The sequence below is a fragment of the Microcebus murinus genome, chromosome 10 (assembly GCF_040939455.1).
Source record: "Microcebus murinus isolate Inina chromosome 10, M.murinus_Inina_mat1.0, whole genome shotgun sequence".
Lineage (NCBI taxonomy): Eukaryota > Metazoa > Chordata > Mammalia > Primates > Cheirogaleidae > Microcebus > Microcebus murinus.
In genome coordinates, this window is record NC_134113.1 from 61,155,685 (window position 1) to 61,173,324 (window position 17,640).

Genomic DNA, 17,640 nt, shown 5'->3' on the forward strand with positions numbered 1-17,640 from the left:
CGGGCATAGTGGCGAATGCCTGTAGTCCCAGTTACTTGGGAGGCTGAGGCAGGAGGATTGCTTGAGCCCAGGAGTTTGAGGTTGCTGTGAGCTAGGCTGACGCCACGGCACTCACTCTAGCCTGGGCAGCAAAGCGAGACTCTGTCTCAAAAAAAAAAAAAAAAAAAAAGAAAAGAAAATGTCAAGTAAAACAAGAATGACTTTGCAAAAACCAACTGTCTTGTTTGCATTGTTCTGTTTTTAATATGAGTATCCAGGGCTGGCAAGTACTCAAAGACTTGGGTACTCAGGCATTGATAGTAGGGGCTGAAGATAATTTGTTAACTTATAAAAAATGTTAAAAACCACATAAAATATGTATACCTATTAGATCGGCATTTTTATTTTAAAAATTTTATCATAAGATTAACAAAATAACCATTTCAACATTTAACTATCTTGCAGTGCTGTGAATAATTGCCAACAATTGGAAACAATTCAGCCAGGCAAGAGTAATTGAGATATGGCATATTAATATAATACAAACAATATGACCTAAATATGACATAAAATATATATTTAAATATATATAAAGAGGAGAAAGTATCATAGGAACACTGTGACCCATTTTTAAAGTATAGACCTGCATAACAAAAAGTCTGCATGTACGGTCACAAAAATATTAATAGATTATCTCTGAGTAGTAGAGACATTATTATTATGTCTACTAGTTATTATTTCTACTAACTACATCTATTACTACTAGTACTGTTATTATGTCTACTACTACTAATAAGATATATATGCTCATTATTATTTCCTCCTTTTTCTTATCCATGTGTTCTAATGTCTTATAATGAGCATATATTACTTATATAATAATGAAAAACAATAAAAGGGCTTGTGTGTGTGTGTGTGTGTGTGTGTGTGTGTTGCTTGTTTGTTCATTTGTTTAAAGGTAAATGGTAATATGAGAAAAACAGATGAGACCCAGGATCTATAGCACAGGTGAGGTTTACTAAATGTATAATCAAACACTTCCTTTGCTGTGTGCTCAGGAACAACATGAACAACGTTGCTATAAGGGGAAAATATGCCCGACAAATACACCTTTCCTTCAGGAAGCAAATAACTGTGTGACATCCATTCATCCCACAAACACCACTGAGCAATTCCTAAGAGCAGAGCACTGTGCTATGGGGTTGAGGACACAGAAATGAAAAACAATATCCCCTGCCCTCAGGGAGCACAGTGTGTTCTGAGGAAGAGTATGGGAGCTGAGAGGACAGTCACCTACATGAGAGGGTTCAGGGAAGGCTGCTTGGAGGAGATGGTGCTTAAAGGAAGCCTTGAAGAACTAATGGGGATTGCTTGGTAGAAGTGAGGGGGACATTCCAGGACTTGTCTTCCCCTTCTAGCAATGCTGTCGAGGATAGGCTTCAATCTCCAGGGCAGAAAAGGAAAGGTGAGGTTGACCCTAACCTGAGCTGTGATCCTGCTTATGGAAGTGGTGCATACGTTCTAGCCTCCCACATCTCTCCCACACCTTTCTTTTTCTTTTTTTTTTTTTTTTTTTCCGAGACAGAGTCTCACTTTGTTGCCCGGGCTAGAGTGCTGTGACGTCAACCTAGCTCACAGCAACCTCAAACTCCCAGGCTCAAGCAATCCTTCTGCCTCAGCCTCCCAAGTAGATGGGACTACAGGCATGCGCCACCATGCCCGGCTAATTTTTTCTATGTACTTTTAGTTGTCCAATTAATTTCTTTCTATTTTTAGTAGAGACGGGGTCTTGCTCTTGCTCAGGCTGGTTTTGAACTCTTGACCTTGAGTGATCCTCCTACCCCGGCCTCCCAGAGTACTAGGATTACAGGCGTGAGCCACCGCGCCCGGCCCACAACCTTTCTTAAAGCAGGTGAATGATACAGAGAAAACACAGCTCATATCATGTTTTGGGGTTTGCAAGCCATTTTGATTTAGCTGGAATGAGAGAAGTGCAGTGGTTTGATATATGTAATGATCAAGTAGATAAAAATGACTTGGAATTTTAAAAGCCTACTCCAGAGGCAAATTAAAAATAAATTATGGGGCCATAGCTTTGATGGAGAATCGGTTTAGAGAAAATAAGTAGAGACAGAAATGTAAACAGTGGAGGATACGGGGGTCAGTAACTGGCCTGGTCGTGTTTAACCCAAGCTTATCATGGTGCCCTGCTCCGGAGTAAACACTTTGCTGACACTACACACTTAATCTTCAAAACAACTCTGAGAGGCAAGATATAAACATCCCCATCTTACCACAACACGCAGTGACACCTGGGTCACGCCAATCTGAGAGGACAAGTTGTCAAGAGCCCTCACAAAATGGCACAAAAGTGGCCTCTTAGCTCATGCGGAAAACATTCCCTTGTGTGTCAGTTACAAATAGCTTATTCATTCATACTTCATTTTCCCCAAATGAAATGAAAACCAACTTGACATCCCTTGCCCTCCTCGACCATCCCCACCATGTGCACTTACCACACATACTACACCACACACACATTACCTCACATCACACAGGCCACGTATTACACATCATCCACACACTGCACACACACCTACGCCACACCACACACACGCATGCACCACATACACCACACACACTACAGGTACTCAGCACACACACACACACACACACACACACACTCTCTCTCTCTCTCTCTCTCTCTATTGCTCTGTGTGAATGCCTCACACCTCACACCCAGGCCATCCCTCCCCTGCTCCCTGGATCATACAAGAACCTTGGGATTACACTGAACCACAGTGTGGTCCACCACCTCCCAATCCCAGCAGGAATGTTAAAAAAGAAGTCATTTATTCTAAAACTGGAAACTGGAAACTTTGGATTGGCTCTAAGCATACCGAAGACCTTTGTATTCAGCCAAGACTTCTGAGTCATGCTGTTGTGGGATTTGTCAGAATAGGACTCGTCATTATATTGGAGTTGTTTGGCTTAAGCTTGCACGTAGCATATATAGACGTGTGGAGAGGGCTATGGAGTGAGTCCACCTCACTTACTGCCTCATCCCACTTAGAAGCAGGAGTTCTTCCAGGAGAGCTGGTCAGTAAGAGAGAGGAGTGTAATAAAACTTGGCAGAGCAGGAAGTCTGGGGTTATGAAACAGTCGATGTGTGTCCCTTGCTGTCTGTCCCTAGAAATAGATCTGATTGGCTTCAATCGATAACATTTATGAGTAGGAACAATCTATAGGGGCACAATGGAAGCTTTCTTCAACCTCGTGGAGGAAAGAGAGCTATGAGAGGAGTGGAGCCTGAGCTTAAGAGGGCTGCTGGGGTTAGACTGCAAGCCTGCTAGCTCTATCCTAAACGCTTCCTTGGCACTTTAGGTAGAAATCTTTCTCATTTTAGTGAGGACCTCAGTTTGCTTTCTATGGCACCACCCGTCCAAGAACCATTTCTATTTAACTTTGTAAAAAAACCCTGATTTGCTTCTTATTAAAGGTGGAAGGCAACTGGGGACTGACTTACCTTCTCTTTTACTAGTAAAAAATAAGAGAGCCTAGCGAGGTTACGAAACTTGGCCAACATCACACAGTTGCTCAATAACAGACACAGGACTAGAATTTCAGGGTTATGTAGTTCAACCCAGCCGGTATCTGAATCTCTTCTAGAGAAGCCTGATCAACTGGTTTAACATATCACGCTCAGAAGCTGCCAGGAATTTGGGGATTTTGTTTCTCAATTATTGGGTCAAGGATTGTTTTGATGGCTATATATTTATCTTTCTAAACCTATCTGGCTCAAATAAATGTAAATATGTGAATATGAGCTGGCATTCCTGGAAGGTCACATAGCAAATTACATAGGTAGGGCGAGGCAAGGAGGCAAAGTAGAGGAGGTGACCTAGAAGTAAGGCGAATGGGTGAGTTCCATGTGCCTGGGCTTGAACATTCATGAATAATGCATAGGGCAAACCAGCTAGCTGCCTGCCTAGTTCTGACTCATTCCTTAGTCTCAGTTCAGACATTACTCCCTCCAAGAAGCCTTCTCTGATCCCCCAAGTCTACACTAATTGCTAATGCCTTATATGCGTTCCTATAACAGCCTGTTCTTCTCTCGCTGTTACGCTTATCAGACTTTGTTGGAAGTGCTTATTTATTTGTGTCTGCTCCCAGGCACCAAAAGATCCTGGAGGGTGAGCGCCGTGGCATGTTGACCACCATATCCCCAGGTCCAGCACAGGGCCAGCTCATAGTAGGTGCTTCAACACAAATCGGCTGAATCGGTAAGCCGGGTCCCCTAATTTTTGGCACTTGGGGGAGAATATGTTCAGCTGCCCCACCCAGGGCTTTCACTGGGGCACCTCAGATATAGGTTAGTGGTCTCACGGAAGCCAGAGATGGAATGCTCTAGAAAGCAAATTTCCAGTGTATCTGTGTACCCAAGCAGGCATGTAAGATGCAGCGGGGAAGATGGGAGAATGGGGAAACCCAACATGCTAGGGAGGAGCAGCAATCACAGAATAAGACCTCACAAAGCCGGTTCTATAGGGATAAAGCCAGCTGGTTTTGAAAGACTTGTCCCCCGTGGACATGTTGAGTTAGAATAAAAATGTAGAGACACATTATTAATAAGTTACATTTTATTATTCTCCAAGTTCATCCAGATATTGAAGAAACATAAGTTAAAGACATTTAATAAAAGAAATTCACATTTGACTTTCATTACATGACTATATATCAAGATCAAAAACGTCTTTTCACAGAACTTCACATGACCCAGAAGTTTAAGGCTTTTAAAAAAATTTAGTTCCATGACTTATTTGGCAATGTTACTAATTCCAGAAATTGACTTTCCTATAACTAAAAAGATCCCTTATCTGGGAGTCTGAATACCTGAGTTCTATTCCTGTCTTGGTCACTAAGTTGAGTGGCCTTGGTAGGTCACTTTCCACTCTGAGCATGAGTTACTTCTTCTATGGAACTATCATTGGGTCGCAAGTGCTCCAGTGCATCAGAATTGTTTAGGGCCTTTTTATAAATACATATTTCTGGGCCCTATCCCAGGCCTACTGAATCAGATTTGCTAACATTGGGTCAGAAATCTGTAGTTTTAATTAACTGGGTGATTATGACATACAGTCAAGTTTGGGAGCTACTGGATGATGACCTCCAGGGTCCCTCACAGTTTTAAAACCTTGTTTTTTGATTTTTGTCCTTTCTATCACTGTTTGTTCTCTCTGCTACTAGATATGGTGCTAAAACAAAACAAAACACAAAATAAACAGTTGAAAAAAACCAAGACCATGGTTTAATCATCTTTATATCCCCCCAGCACATACACAGTGCCTGGTAGGTAGTAAGCATTCAATCATTTTTTGAAGAATGAATAAATGGCGATTACATAAATGAATGTTACTTCATGTGGATCCCAATCACCTATGGACAGAGAAATCTAAAGAGAAAGAAAATATTTTAAACTTTTGTCTGATACGACCCTGCCCCTCCCTGTCTGGCCTACTACATAACGGGTTAATGCACACAGACCCATAGGTTGAGAGACCCATAAAAAGGTGGTGGAGATTCCCCGGGGGGCTAGATTATCCCACTGTGTTTCCCAGTGGCAGTGACAACGGAGAGGGTCTCATGATTCAGCAGGAGATGGTTTCCTTCTCCTTGACTTTCCAGGCCCAGAAAATGCCATATCCTGACTGGGTGATGCATGTCCTTGGGGCCACGCTGCAGGTCTCTGACCCCGCAAAGGCCACCTCAGATTTCTAAGGGGCCCCAGCGGGTGGGAAGAGGCAGTTACCTTCTGCTGGACCAGTAGCTTTGCCAGCAGTGAGTGGCAGCTGAGCAAAGCGTCTTTTGCAGCCAGTACCCTCAGGATGTCTGATACCACCTCTTATGATCCCACAGTCCTTTATCCCACCCCCTCCGCTGCACTCCACCAACCACCCCTTGAGCTCCCCCAGCTCAGACGCTGTCTGCCGGCCTTGGAAGGTATCGGCTCAGGATGAAATCTGTTACAGCGGTGGGCAACTTAGCCAGGGGGATGTACAGGAGTTTGGCATCCAGGCCAGGGTTGTAGCGGATGCGGGGACTCCGGGAAACAATAGCGTGCTCCATGCTGTTGGTGACATCGTTGATTCTTGGCTCTGCCTGCCTCATCATGTTTGTTAACTTCTCAGTATCTGTTTGAGGGTGCGGGGAACAAATGAAAGGCTCTGTTATTCTTTATAAAGATTGTTTCTTCTGAATTCTATCCAAGCTCCTTTTTCATGGCATCCCTGATCTAACATTTCTGATAGGTCTGCCACAACCTCCAGGTTGTCCCGTAAACAAACACCCATTTATGAGATTATCACCAATAATCTTATTTCCTCTTCCTGAATTCAACAATTGTGCTTTCAATTCCTATTATTGTATTAGACTAGCGATAAGAAGAATTGTGCCCAGTCCTTCTTATAACTGTGCCACTTATTGGTTGTATGACCTTGGGCTTAAACTCTCCTTTTCTGTAATGGAGATAATACCTGTCCTGGAGAATAACAGAGATGATTAATAGCAAAGTAGATGGTGAGGAAGGACAGGATAGAAAACACATGTATACAAGTGCAAAAAAAAATTGAAATGAAGGAAGTAAAAAATATTGTCTGGCTGGTGGGATTCCTAGCTACTGGAGCCTTTTCTTCTTCATCTATGTACTGCCTAGAGTTCCCAAATTTTCTACAAAAGCATGCAGGAGAAAATATTATTAAAAAATAGTAACACTACCCCTCTCTTGGTCATAAGGCCACTGAGGGCTCAAATGATCTAAGGCACACACAGGCACCTTGTAGGGCTCTAACCAATGTGAGGGATTGTTCTGCTTGCACTGTGCACACAGGAGCCAGGATGGGTGCAAAGCACCTGGTTGGTATTAAATACAAGTCTGCCAAGGCTCACAACACAAACAGGAGATGGGCCACACCATGCACTTACTGGCCCTCATCTGCACCTTTGCCCCAGGACTCTGGGACAGGGGTGGGTTGGTGGGATTCATGCTTTAATGCGAGCCTCAAGGACTCCAGATAAAATGGCACCTGTGAGTCAGACTTTCCTGATGGGAACAATGGTCCAGGCAGGCAGAGAATTTACCCCCTCGGGGTCAGGACCAAGTGGGCGTTTTGTAAGGGCAGCGCAGTGTCACTGAAGTCCCCTTTACTCCACACTCTAAGGAATTCCTCTTCTGTTTCCTGGTGAGAAAACTGCTGTGGGGAAAAAGCCAAACCACATTTTGGAGTCCCCAGAAGAGCCATGCTAGCTTAAAGCCAGACTGTCTGTAGAGAATTAATGTCCTGGGAAGACACCTGTCCTCTGAACTCCAGCCTGGCATGGAGTCCACCACCAGTGGGGCCAAGGCAGGCGGTGAGTGTCACAGGAATTATTCAGGGTGCCCAGGGCTATGTGCTTCCCTCAAAGCCAGGGAGCATGTGCGGGTGGAGAGGTGGGGGGAAGCTGACACGATGAGGTGGCCTAGGGACTGGGCTCTGACAGGTGGGGTAGAAGACGCTACCCCAGACAGGGGAAGTGGTATGAGGCACATCCTTTCATTGTTCTCTCAAATATTTACTAGCAGCTATTTAGTGCTGGGCACCATGCTAGGCACGGAGTGGGAAGAGGCACAGAAGTACCCATTGAGCCCTGTCACTCCCCTCGACAGTGAGACAGGAAGAACGTGGGCTTTGGCTTTGGGCATCTAGGAAACCATTTTTTGTTTTTGTTTTTTGTTTTTTTTGAGACAGAGTCTCACTTTGTTGCCCAGGCTAGAGTGAGTGCCGTGGCATTAGCCTGGCTCACAGCAACCTCAATCTCCGGGGCTCAGTGATCCTACTGCCTCAGCCTCCCGAGTAGCTGGGACTACAGGCATACGCCACCATGCCCGGCTAATTTTTTTGTATATATATTTTCAGTTGGTCAATTAATTTATTTCTATTTTTGGTAGAGACGAGGTCTCGCTCAGGCTGGTTTTGAACTCCTGACCTTGAGCAATCCGCCCGCCTCGGCCTCCCAAAGTGCTAGGATTACAGGCGTGAGCCACCACGCCCGGCCTAGGAAACCATTTTTGATACAGCAAGAATTAAGCAAGATAAAGTCTATACAGTATCAGTCTTTGGCACGTTGTAAGGGTCAGTAGGTTGGTTGCTGTCCCCTTCTCCTTTGCCAGGGACAGGTCCTGGGCTTCTGAGGCAGACCCTCCCCAAGAGGAAAGGGACTGAAAGGAGAATTTTTGAGGGCCGTCACAGCAGAGTTGAGACAAGAAAAGAAACTTGGCCAGGTGGCTGGGCTTCTCCTGAGCAATGCTGAGCATTAACCCGAGATCTGTTAGTATCATACCAGGGTACTGCACTGCACATGCGTCTGCCGTGCTGATGCTCCATGCCACTTCTTTGGGAATGTGTCCACATCACTGGCTATTAATTAGCCATTTCCAATATAGTTCTAATTTGGGTGCAATTAAAAATGACTGTTTGGACTTGTTTGGTTGGCCACAGCCACTTACTGGAGTTTGTGTCCAGTGGTGCAGTATGACCACCCCTAAATGTTTCTCCAGGCTATCCAACAGCCCCTCCCTCCCATAGCCACCACGACTCATAAGTTTGCGACTTTATTGTTCCTTCTCTGTGTTTCTTCAGTGGCCTCCCAGCTGGCCTCTTGATCCTTCCCACAGTGATACAAATCTGATCAGTCATTTCAGAGCCATTTAAAAGCCTCTCCAGTGACTTCAGAATAAGATCCATGCTCTTCAGTATAGCCATTAAAGCCATGGATGGCCTGATCCCTCATCTCTGCCCACCTCAATCCCCACCACACTTCACTCTTGCCAGACCAGTGATAATAACATTGAACTCTCACTGTAGATGAGCTGAATACTTTGCATTTCTTTCTTTTCTTTTTTTATTTATTTTTATTATTATTTTTAAGACAGAGTCTTGCTTTGTTGCCCAGGATAGAGTGAGTGCCGTGGCATCAGCCTAGCTCACAGCAACCTCAAACTCCTGGGCTCAAGCAATCCTCCTGCCTCAGCCTCCCGAATAGCTGGGACTACAGGCATGCGCCACCATGCCCGGCTAATATTTTTTTCTATATATATTATTTGGCCAATTAATTTGTTTCTATTTATAGTAGAGACAGGGGTCTTGTCTTGCTTAGGCTGGTTTCAAACTCCTGACCTTGAGCAATCCGCCCGCCTCAGCCTCCCAGAGTGCTAGGATTACAGGCGTGAGCCACCGTGCCCGGCCTTTTTTTTTTTTTTTTTTTTTTTTTTTGAGACACAGTCTCACTCTGTTGCCTGGGCTAGAGTGCTGTGGTGTCAGCCAAGCTCACAGCAACCTCAAACTGCTGGGCTCAAGTGATCCTCCTGCCTCAGCCTCCTGAATAGCTGGGACTACAGGTGTGTGCCACAATGCCTGGCTAATTTTTATATATATATATATATATATATATATATATATATATATATATATATATATAGTTGCCTGGCTAATTTCTTTCTATTTTTAGTAGAGATAGGGTCTTGCTCTTGCTGAGGGTGAGCTTGAACTCCGGATCTCAAGTGATCCTCCCACCTTGGCCTCCCAGAGTGCTAGGATTACAGGTGTGAGCCACTGTGCCTGGCCAGTACTCTGCATTTTTGCATCTGTCTTTAATTTTCCTAACATTCTGTGAGCAAGGAATCATACTTTTTTCTTTTTCTTCTTTTTTTTTTAAAGGCAAGGTCACCCAGGCTGGAGTGCAGTGGTGTGATCATAGCTTGATGTAACCTCAAACACTTGGGCTCAAGTGATTCTCCCACCTAAGCCTCCCAAGTAGCTGGGACTACAGGTGCACACCACCACACCCAGGTAATTAATTTTTTTTTTTTTTTTTCAGAGATAGGGCCTCTCTATGTTGCTGAGGCTGGTCTGGAACTCTTGGCTTCAAATGATCCTCCCACCTTGACCTCCCAAAGTGCTAGGATTACAGGTGTGAGCCACCACTCATCCTTTTTCTTCCTTTTTATCAAAGACAGGGTCTTGCTTTGTCACCCAGACTAGAGTGCAGTGGCTTTATCATGGCTCATTGCAGCCTCGAACTCCTGGGCTTGAACAATCCTCCCACCTCAGCTGGGCTTATAGGGGAATTATACTTTACAAACTGAAGTTTAGAAAGTTGTATAACATGATTAGAAGGACTATTGGAATCCAAGCCCTGAATCTACACTGCCTCCAAAACATACAACACTAAGTAAGGTCTTCAAAAGCATTGCTCATGCTCTTTCCTCTTTGCAAAATACCCACCATCTCTTTCCATTTTGGTGAACACCTATTCATCCTTCAAAACTCACTAATGCATTGTCACCTCTATGAGGCTTTTGTGACAGCAGATTTAAGTCTCTGTGTTGTTGCTTTGGTTTGTATGAATGTCGTTATTGCACAATTTTCCATGTGTCATTATTGCATAATTCTCCATGTGGTGCTGTATATCCTTTCAGTATTCCTCTACTAGATTCCCAGGGACTTTGTCTCATCTCTGTATCCCAGCAAATACTAGGTAACTGAAGTGAAAATTACAGTATAACTACTTGGGAAAATGCTTTATCTAAAGACACTTGACACCTGCCTGAAAATTTTCCTTTGAAATTATGGTGTGGACTACAGATGAATCGGCATATGGTATTTTATAAACCCACAATCCTTAACTACTCTTCAGTATAACATTACTAGCTTTTTCACAAGTGGTTTTCAGAGGAAGTTTGCCTTTATACATGTACATATTCTTTTTCTTTTTCTTTTTTTTAGAGACAGGGTCTCGCTCTGTCACCCAAGCTGGAGTGCAGTGGCACAATCATAGCTCACTGCAGCCCAGAACTCCTGGGCTCAAGCAATCCTCCTACCTCAGCCTCCTGAATAGCTAGGACTATAGGCATGTGTCACTATGCCTGACTAAGTTTTTAAAAAATTCCTTGTTAAGAGATGAGATCTTGCTCTGTTGCCCAGGCTGGTCTCAAGTTCCTGGTCTCAGGCAGTCCTCCCGCCTTGGCCTCCCAAAATGTTGGGATTACAGGCATCAGCCACTGCACTTGGCCTCTTTCACAGTCTGCACTAAAGACTCTACAACCTCTCACTGCAATGATTACTTACTTAGAAAATGACTTTGTGAAGTTTCCAGACACTGACTGAGTCTGTTTCACTCTAGCCTCATAGAAGCTCCATAAATAATTTCAACTACTCTTTGCTAAGGGAGTTTTAGAGCAATCACAGAGGATATATATTATTCTCCCTGCCTGCTAACATCTACCCCTCTTGTTCCCAGCAGCTGCCAATTTCTCTTTGGGGATCCATGCTTTTCCCATTCTGAGTCCTTTGGTTGGGGCAGAGCACATGACCCAGCCTGAGCCAACCAGACTTTCACATGCCCCTGGGCAGGCACCGTGATTGGTTCAGGCTTTGGTATATCCTGGGTTCCTTCTGATTCAGCCACCAAAGGCCCTCTAAGTCAAAGTGAACATTAGGACTTTGTGGGGAGCTGCTGGAAATGACTCGCCCTTTGTCCAGCAGACCTCACCCTAGGATGTGGTGAAGAGATGCTGCAGCCACGTGATTCCCACAGGGCAGAGAGCTTCTGAGACTGGAGTCAATACAAAAGCAGCAGAGCCAAGACATAGGGTGAAACCAGGTCATAACAACATCACTTTTGGGCTGGATCAGGCTGTACTAGAAGCTCATCTGGCTCAAAGTTTTAGTCATCCGGGTCAAGAAATTCCTGTTCTGTTTAAATAATTTGGGTTGGATTTTCTGTCACTCATTATTGAGAAAGACCCAACTAAGGTAAATCCTCAGACATATTTTCTCTTCACGGAATTCTAACATGTCCATAACTAAAAGATTACTTCCTCCAAGGAATATTTATACAGCTATTTTTCCCTGAGGCTTCCCTAAATCAATGAATGAATGATACCTTCATCCACCAGGTTCCTCGAGCTTTAAACCTAGCACTCGTCTTTCAGGGTTCCCTCTCCCTCACCTCCATAGCATCAGGTCTAACATACACCTGGCATCCATCAACTTCTTTCCAACTTCTCTACCTTCTTTCCAGTCCAAACCACTGGCTGGTCTAGCCTAGGACAGTGCAGCAACCAAAGTGGTCTTTTCTAATCACAAATCAGATCACATCCTTAATCCTAGGTGTGCTTTGATGCTCTAATTTATCCTGTGCCCCCTCTAACCATCCCCCATCGCTCCCGACCTTCTGGTTTCTTTAAAATTCCTCAGAAGGAGTTTCCTGCCTTAGAGCCTTCCTGCAAAAAAAAGTCCCTGCCCAGCCCCACTTTCCCCTTTCCAGCAACGTCTCACTCTTATTCTTTCTCAGAGTCAACTCAGAGAAGCTCTCTCCCACTCCACAATCTGAATTTGGGCTCTAACTCACAGCCCTGCTCTTCTTTCATAGCCCCATGTTTCTCCTCCATGGCACTTACAGTGCCTGGCACATGGCAGCCTCACAGTAAAACATGTATAAAGTGAAGAAATGGCTGTGTTGTTTTTTTATGTCATGGCATTATACACATGATGTCCAGGAGACCACTTCTGCTACACTAAGTTTTGGGGCAGCATGGTAAGCAGCTATCATGTTCTACCTCTACCCTTCCAAAACACCTAAGGTTCACAGGACACCCTTAGCTCAGGGACAGAGGGGAGCTGCCTAGAGACCATCCCTTTTACATACCCACATGCTCATTTTCTTCTTCATTTAACGAGCACTCAGAGTGGGCAAGATACTTCACACATGTTAATCCTCATAGCAACCCTGTGAGGCAGGCACTCTCATTAGCTCCATTTTAGAGATGAGAAAACCGAGGCACAGGGTGGTTAGGCAATATGCCCAAAGTCTCTTAGCCGGTCAGTGGCAGAGCAAGGATTTGAACTCAGGCAGTCTGGCTCCAGCAGCCATGCTCTTAGTCACGTTGGCAGACTCATCTCAGGGCATTTTCACCGGATTCACTTGCATAATGATGTTTTGGGAGCAGGTGCCAGGAGTGGGCAGCATCTCTTACCTCCCCCATCTCCCCCACAGCCACGGTTTTGCCACTTGGTCGTATTTCAAACCCCAGCTCTGCCACTAGCCGTGTGGCCTTGGGCCATGAACCCCTCTGAGCCTCCGTATCAACACCTGTAAATTGAAAGCTGGTCAATGACTCCCGAGACCCGCGCGGGAACTCACAGAGGCGGTAGTACTCCTCGCCGTAGCTCTCCCGGGTCTCCTGAGGCAGCCGCTCCCACAGCTTGCGCATGCGCAGCTCCAGGCCCTCGTTGCCCAGAATGGATGTCCGGTAGTTCCCGGGCTCAATGATGCTGACCTTCACTCCAAAGTAGTGCAGCTCACGCCTGAGAAAAAAGAGTTGCACTCAGTCTGAGCCCCACGATGACAGTCATCAGTGAGAGTCACCTCTGGAGGGGCCTGTCTCCCCAGGAACCTGGAGATGCTCCCTCACCCGTGCACTGGGCCAGGGCATTGCTTTCATGCAAATAAGCCCTCCCTTAGGGCCTCGGTCCTTTCCCAAACTGGTCCAGCAGTTTCTGGGCAATTTGCATCAGGTGAAGCCAGGGGGAAGGAAGACAAGTGAGAATCTAGGCCAAGGTCTTGCCTTCTACCAGGCCTCTCCTAGCCTCAGCCCCACACCCAACACCCACATGGCAAAAGGAGTGAAGGGTCTACACAAGGCCTGTATCCTCTTCTGCCCCCAAGCCTATCTGTCTGCTTCGGGGCCTCTCCCTCCTACTTCCACAGGGTTTCCCCCATTCTGGGGCAGCTCAAGGGAAGGCCCACTGGACACCTCCTATCTCCACCCCACCTCTTCTCCTCATCCCTTCTTCTCTTGGTCCTTGGGGAAGGCCCCTTGAGCTCTAACCTTTCTTCTGCTACTGTTTTCTTTTTAGCTTCCTGCCTGCAGGACTCCCCTGCCCACATACCGTCATCCCAGCCCTCTCTTCCTGGGGTGAATTCCCTGGGATTCCCCCGACAGTGGTTTGGTACCAGGGACCAGTCACCTGATGCTGTCAGAGAAGGCCTCCACGCCAAACTTGGAGACGCAGTAGCCACCACCAATGACTGCGACACGACCACCAGAGCTGGACATGTTGACGACCCTGCCCCGGGCTCTCTTGACCATGGGCAGCATGTGAAGGGTCACTTCGATCAGTCCCACCAGGTTCACATTGATCACTTTCACAAAGTCCTCCTTGGTCATCCATTCATTGGGCCCACTGGGCAGGCCCACACCAGCATTGTTCACCAGGGCCCAGAGGCCTGGGGGCAACATGGAGGGAGAGAGAACCATACAGAAATCAGCAGCGTCTCTGGGAAAGCACCAGGGTCCACTCTGCACCGGCTCAGGGCCACCAAGGATGATTGGACAGGGCCACCAAGGATGATTGGACAGGTGCACAAGACACAAAACTGCCGGGCATGGGGCCTGGGGTGAGGAGCTATAATAGCCTGAAGGAAGGTGTGCCTTTTGCTAATTAGTTTTCCCCCAAGAGGCTCTTTTTCCTGATTCACAGAAAGGCTGCAAGCCAGCTGGGGCTCTGTACCAGCTACAATCCAGGCTTTAGCTAATAGCACCTAAGCTACTAGCTCTGGGATAAGAGATATCATTTTTATAGCAATGGATTAATGTTAGAGTCCCTTACCATGTCACGCTTCCCCTCCCTATTCACCTCAGTGTAACCAACTGCATTTCTCACATACACATTTCATTCATTCATGCATTTACTCTGTGCCAATTACAGAGCAAGGGAGACAGAAAATGAACAACATGGGGTTTTATCCTGCAAGGAGCTCACAAACCAGAGAGTAAATAATAATAATTATAAATAAATATATAAAACATTTAAATAAAATACTTACAGAAAATGTGATAAGGGCTCTGTTCAAGATATTTAAGTGGTATAAATGGAGAAAAATGATGCTAAGTGTTGTCATTCCACTCTGCAGGGGCCCAGGGTTGAAGAGCCTCAGCTCCAGTCCTGTCCAGCCTTGGACAAATCACTTCCTCTCTCCGGACTTCCCTCCTCCACATCCCCACACCCCCCAGTTCCCACCAAGGATGTTGTCCAGGGGCCTGGGCAGAATAATGGTCCTCTAAAGATATTCCCATCCTAATTTCTGGAATCTGTGAACAAGGTGGGTTACATGGGAAAGGGGAATTAAGATTATAGATGGAACAAAGGTTGCTAATCAACTGACTGCTAAGTAGGAGAGATTATCCTGATAAGCCTGGTGAGTACAATATAATTGCAAAGGTCATTTTAAGGGAAAGATAGAGGCAGAAGTCAGCGAACTGGAAAAAGCATGAAAAAGACTCAGCCCAACCTTGCTGGCCTTGTAGTTGGAGGAAGTGGGCCCTGAGCCAGGTAATGTGGCCTCCTCTATAAACTGGAAAAGGCAAGGAAATGGATTCTCCCCTAGGGCATCCAGAAGAAACCACAGCTCTGCTGACACCTTGATTTTAGCCCAGTGAGATCCATTTGGGACTTCTCTCCTCCAGAACTAAAGGATAATAACTTCGCGTTGCTGTGAACCACTCCATTTGTGTTAATTTGTTACGGCAGCAATAGGAAACTCACATAGCCCATGAGTCATTAATTCAAATGGCTCAAGGATGAATTAAGGGTGCCGGCCAAGGCAGCCTGTTGAAGAAAGAGGCTCACTCTTGATGAATTATTCAATAATTAGTTCATTCAACATATGTTTTCCACCTGGCTCCAGGGCTCTGCTGCCCATGCCTATGTGTGGACCCCAGACTAGTTCCTGTAGGAGTAAGGACTTCCCCCAGGCTGCTGCTTCTGCAACCCAGCCGTCCTGTTCCTCCTGTTCCTGTACCCACACCCTGTGTGCTGCAAGTTTGTGGGGCAGGTCCCCATGTAGTCCTGGTCCAGCCCTAGTCCGCAGCCTCTCTTCCCAATAGGATCAGCCATTCTGACATAGACATTTGTCCTGAAGTGAAACCAACATCTACTGTGATGTGAGGAAGAGATCTCTCTCTCCCCTGCCTGACACAGTTAAGGAGAGCAAATGCACTCCTGGGATCCCACCTCTCACCGCTTCCCCCTCCCACTGGTCTAATCCCCACAAGAAATGGGTTTTGTATTCCTATAGGAGTTGATGGTTAGGATTCCTGAAATCTCAGAGAGACACTTCCATCTTTAGAGGTTTGGACATACAGAATACATCTATCCTCCCTCACCTCCTAGGTCAACCTCTTCCCTGTTCCTCTGAGTTTCCAGGAGAGAAAACTTCTTTGGGAAATCAACTCCTCACATGAACAGGCCAAACCATGCAGTGGCTTCCAATACGACTGAGCCAGAGCCTCAGCCCCTTTTCCCACATCACCTCTCCCACCTCTTCTGGACATCAGGGTCCCTCATAGTATCAGATGCTTTGGTAGAGAGAGAGAGAGAAAGAAGGAGAAATGGAGAAAGCCAAAGAATGCAATTAGCCCCACCTTGCTCGCCCACTTGGTCCCTCACCCACTGGGCTGCTGCCCGGATGCTCTCAGTCTTGGTGACATCCAGTAGGGTGGTCTGCAGCCGATAGGAGGTATCCTGCTGAAGTTTCTGGGCCCCCTCCTCAGTGAAGCAAGCAGCCAGTACCCGCATGCCCCGATCAACCAGCTGTCTGGCCAGCAGGTTCCCGAAGCCAGAGTCACAGCCCGTGATGAAGACATATTTCTCTGAGAGGTTGCGGACCAGATTGCAGTTCTTGAACCAGCGGTACATAAAGGAGAGGTCCGTGAGAGCCGCCATAGGGCAGGAGGAAAGTGATGGCCCGGAAGGACTGGGCTCAGGAGTCAGCAGTAGAGGCTGGTCCTCTGAGCCCCAGTCGGCAGTCTGCTGGAACCCACGGGGAAGAAGAGCTCTTCTCCCTCCCACTGTTTGCAACAGATGCGGGGCGTTTGGGTGAGCCACTGTGTAATTTCTATAGGTGGATGCATCACCATACCAATTAGCCCAGATGCAAGAAATTCAAGTCCAACCTGAAGCCTTGTCACCTCTGACAGTGCTGGTGGCTGCCTCCTTCTCTCCCCCTGCCCTGATGGGTAAAGGGGCCAAGAGTAGGAAAATCCCCAGTGGCAATATTGGTGATGACAGGTGGCTCACCCTGTGGTGTAAGAGGGGCAAATGAGAAAGGAGGACTCAGCCCAGAGAGCCCCCCTGGAAACTCCCCATCCCAGCCCCACCCCATCCCAGCTACACCCCTGGCCCAGGGATCAAAATCATTTGTCATACAGGCATGTAAATAAATTTAATTTTTATTTTCAGGGAAAAAAATTAAGACAAATTTATTAACGCAACAAACAAACAAACAAAAAATTGATTCTGTGCTTTCCAAACCCCAAGAGAAACAAGTTACAGGTCAGCAGCGTTTTGGAATTCTTAGGTAAGTCTCCATGATGAAAGAGAATGAGAAACGAAGAATTTCCTCCTGGTGGATGTGCCTCCATCGTCCTGAGGTAGAGGCAGCAGGGTCCTCCTATAGGGGAGGCTGGTGATGTGAGGCCCCCAACTCCCCAAAAGTAAAAGGACTTGAGCGACTTGGGCCTGACGCCTTCAGGGGGGACGCTTGGATCACCAGTGAGGAGTG

At 46.3% G+C, this 17,640-nt stretch overlaps 2 protein-coding genes across 2 annotated transcripts in view; both read right to left on the reverse strand.

Annotated features, from left to right (window-relative positions):
* Window positions 1–17,640, reverse strand: part of ATP5F1B (ATP synthase F1 subunit beta) — a 247,805-nt gene that overhangs the window by 209,178 nt on the left and 20,987 nt on the right. The window lies entirely within an intron of this gene.
* On the reverse strand, window positions 5,953–16,802 carry LOC105865595 (short chain dehydrogenase/reductase family 9C member 7). The gene is made up of 4 exons (XM_012754265.2): window positions 16,502–16,802; window positions 14,046–14,304; window positions 13,219–13,382; window positions 5,953–6,170 (listed from the first exon to the last, which is right to left on the reverse strand). The coding sequence occupies exons 1-4, from the start codon at window positions 16,800–16,802 to the stop codon at window positions 5,953–5,955; spliced, it is 942 nt and encodes a 313-aa protein (XP_012609719.2).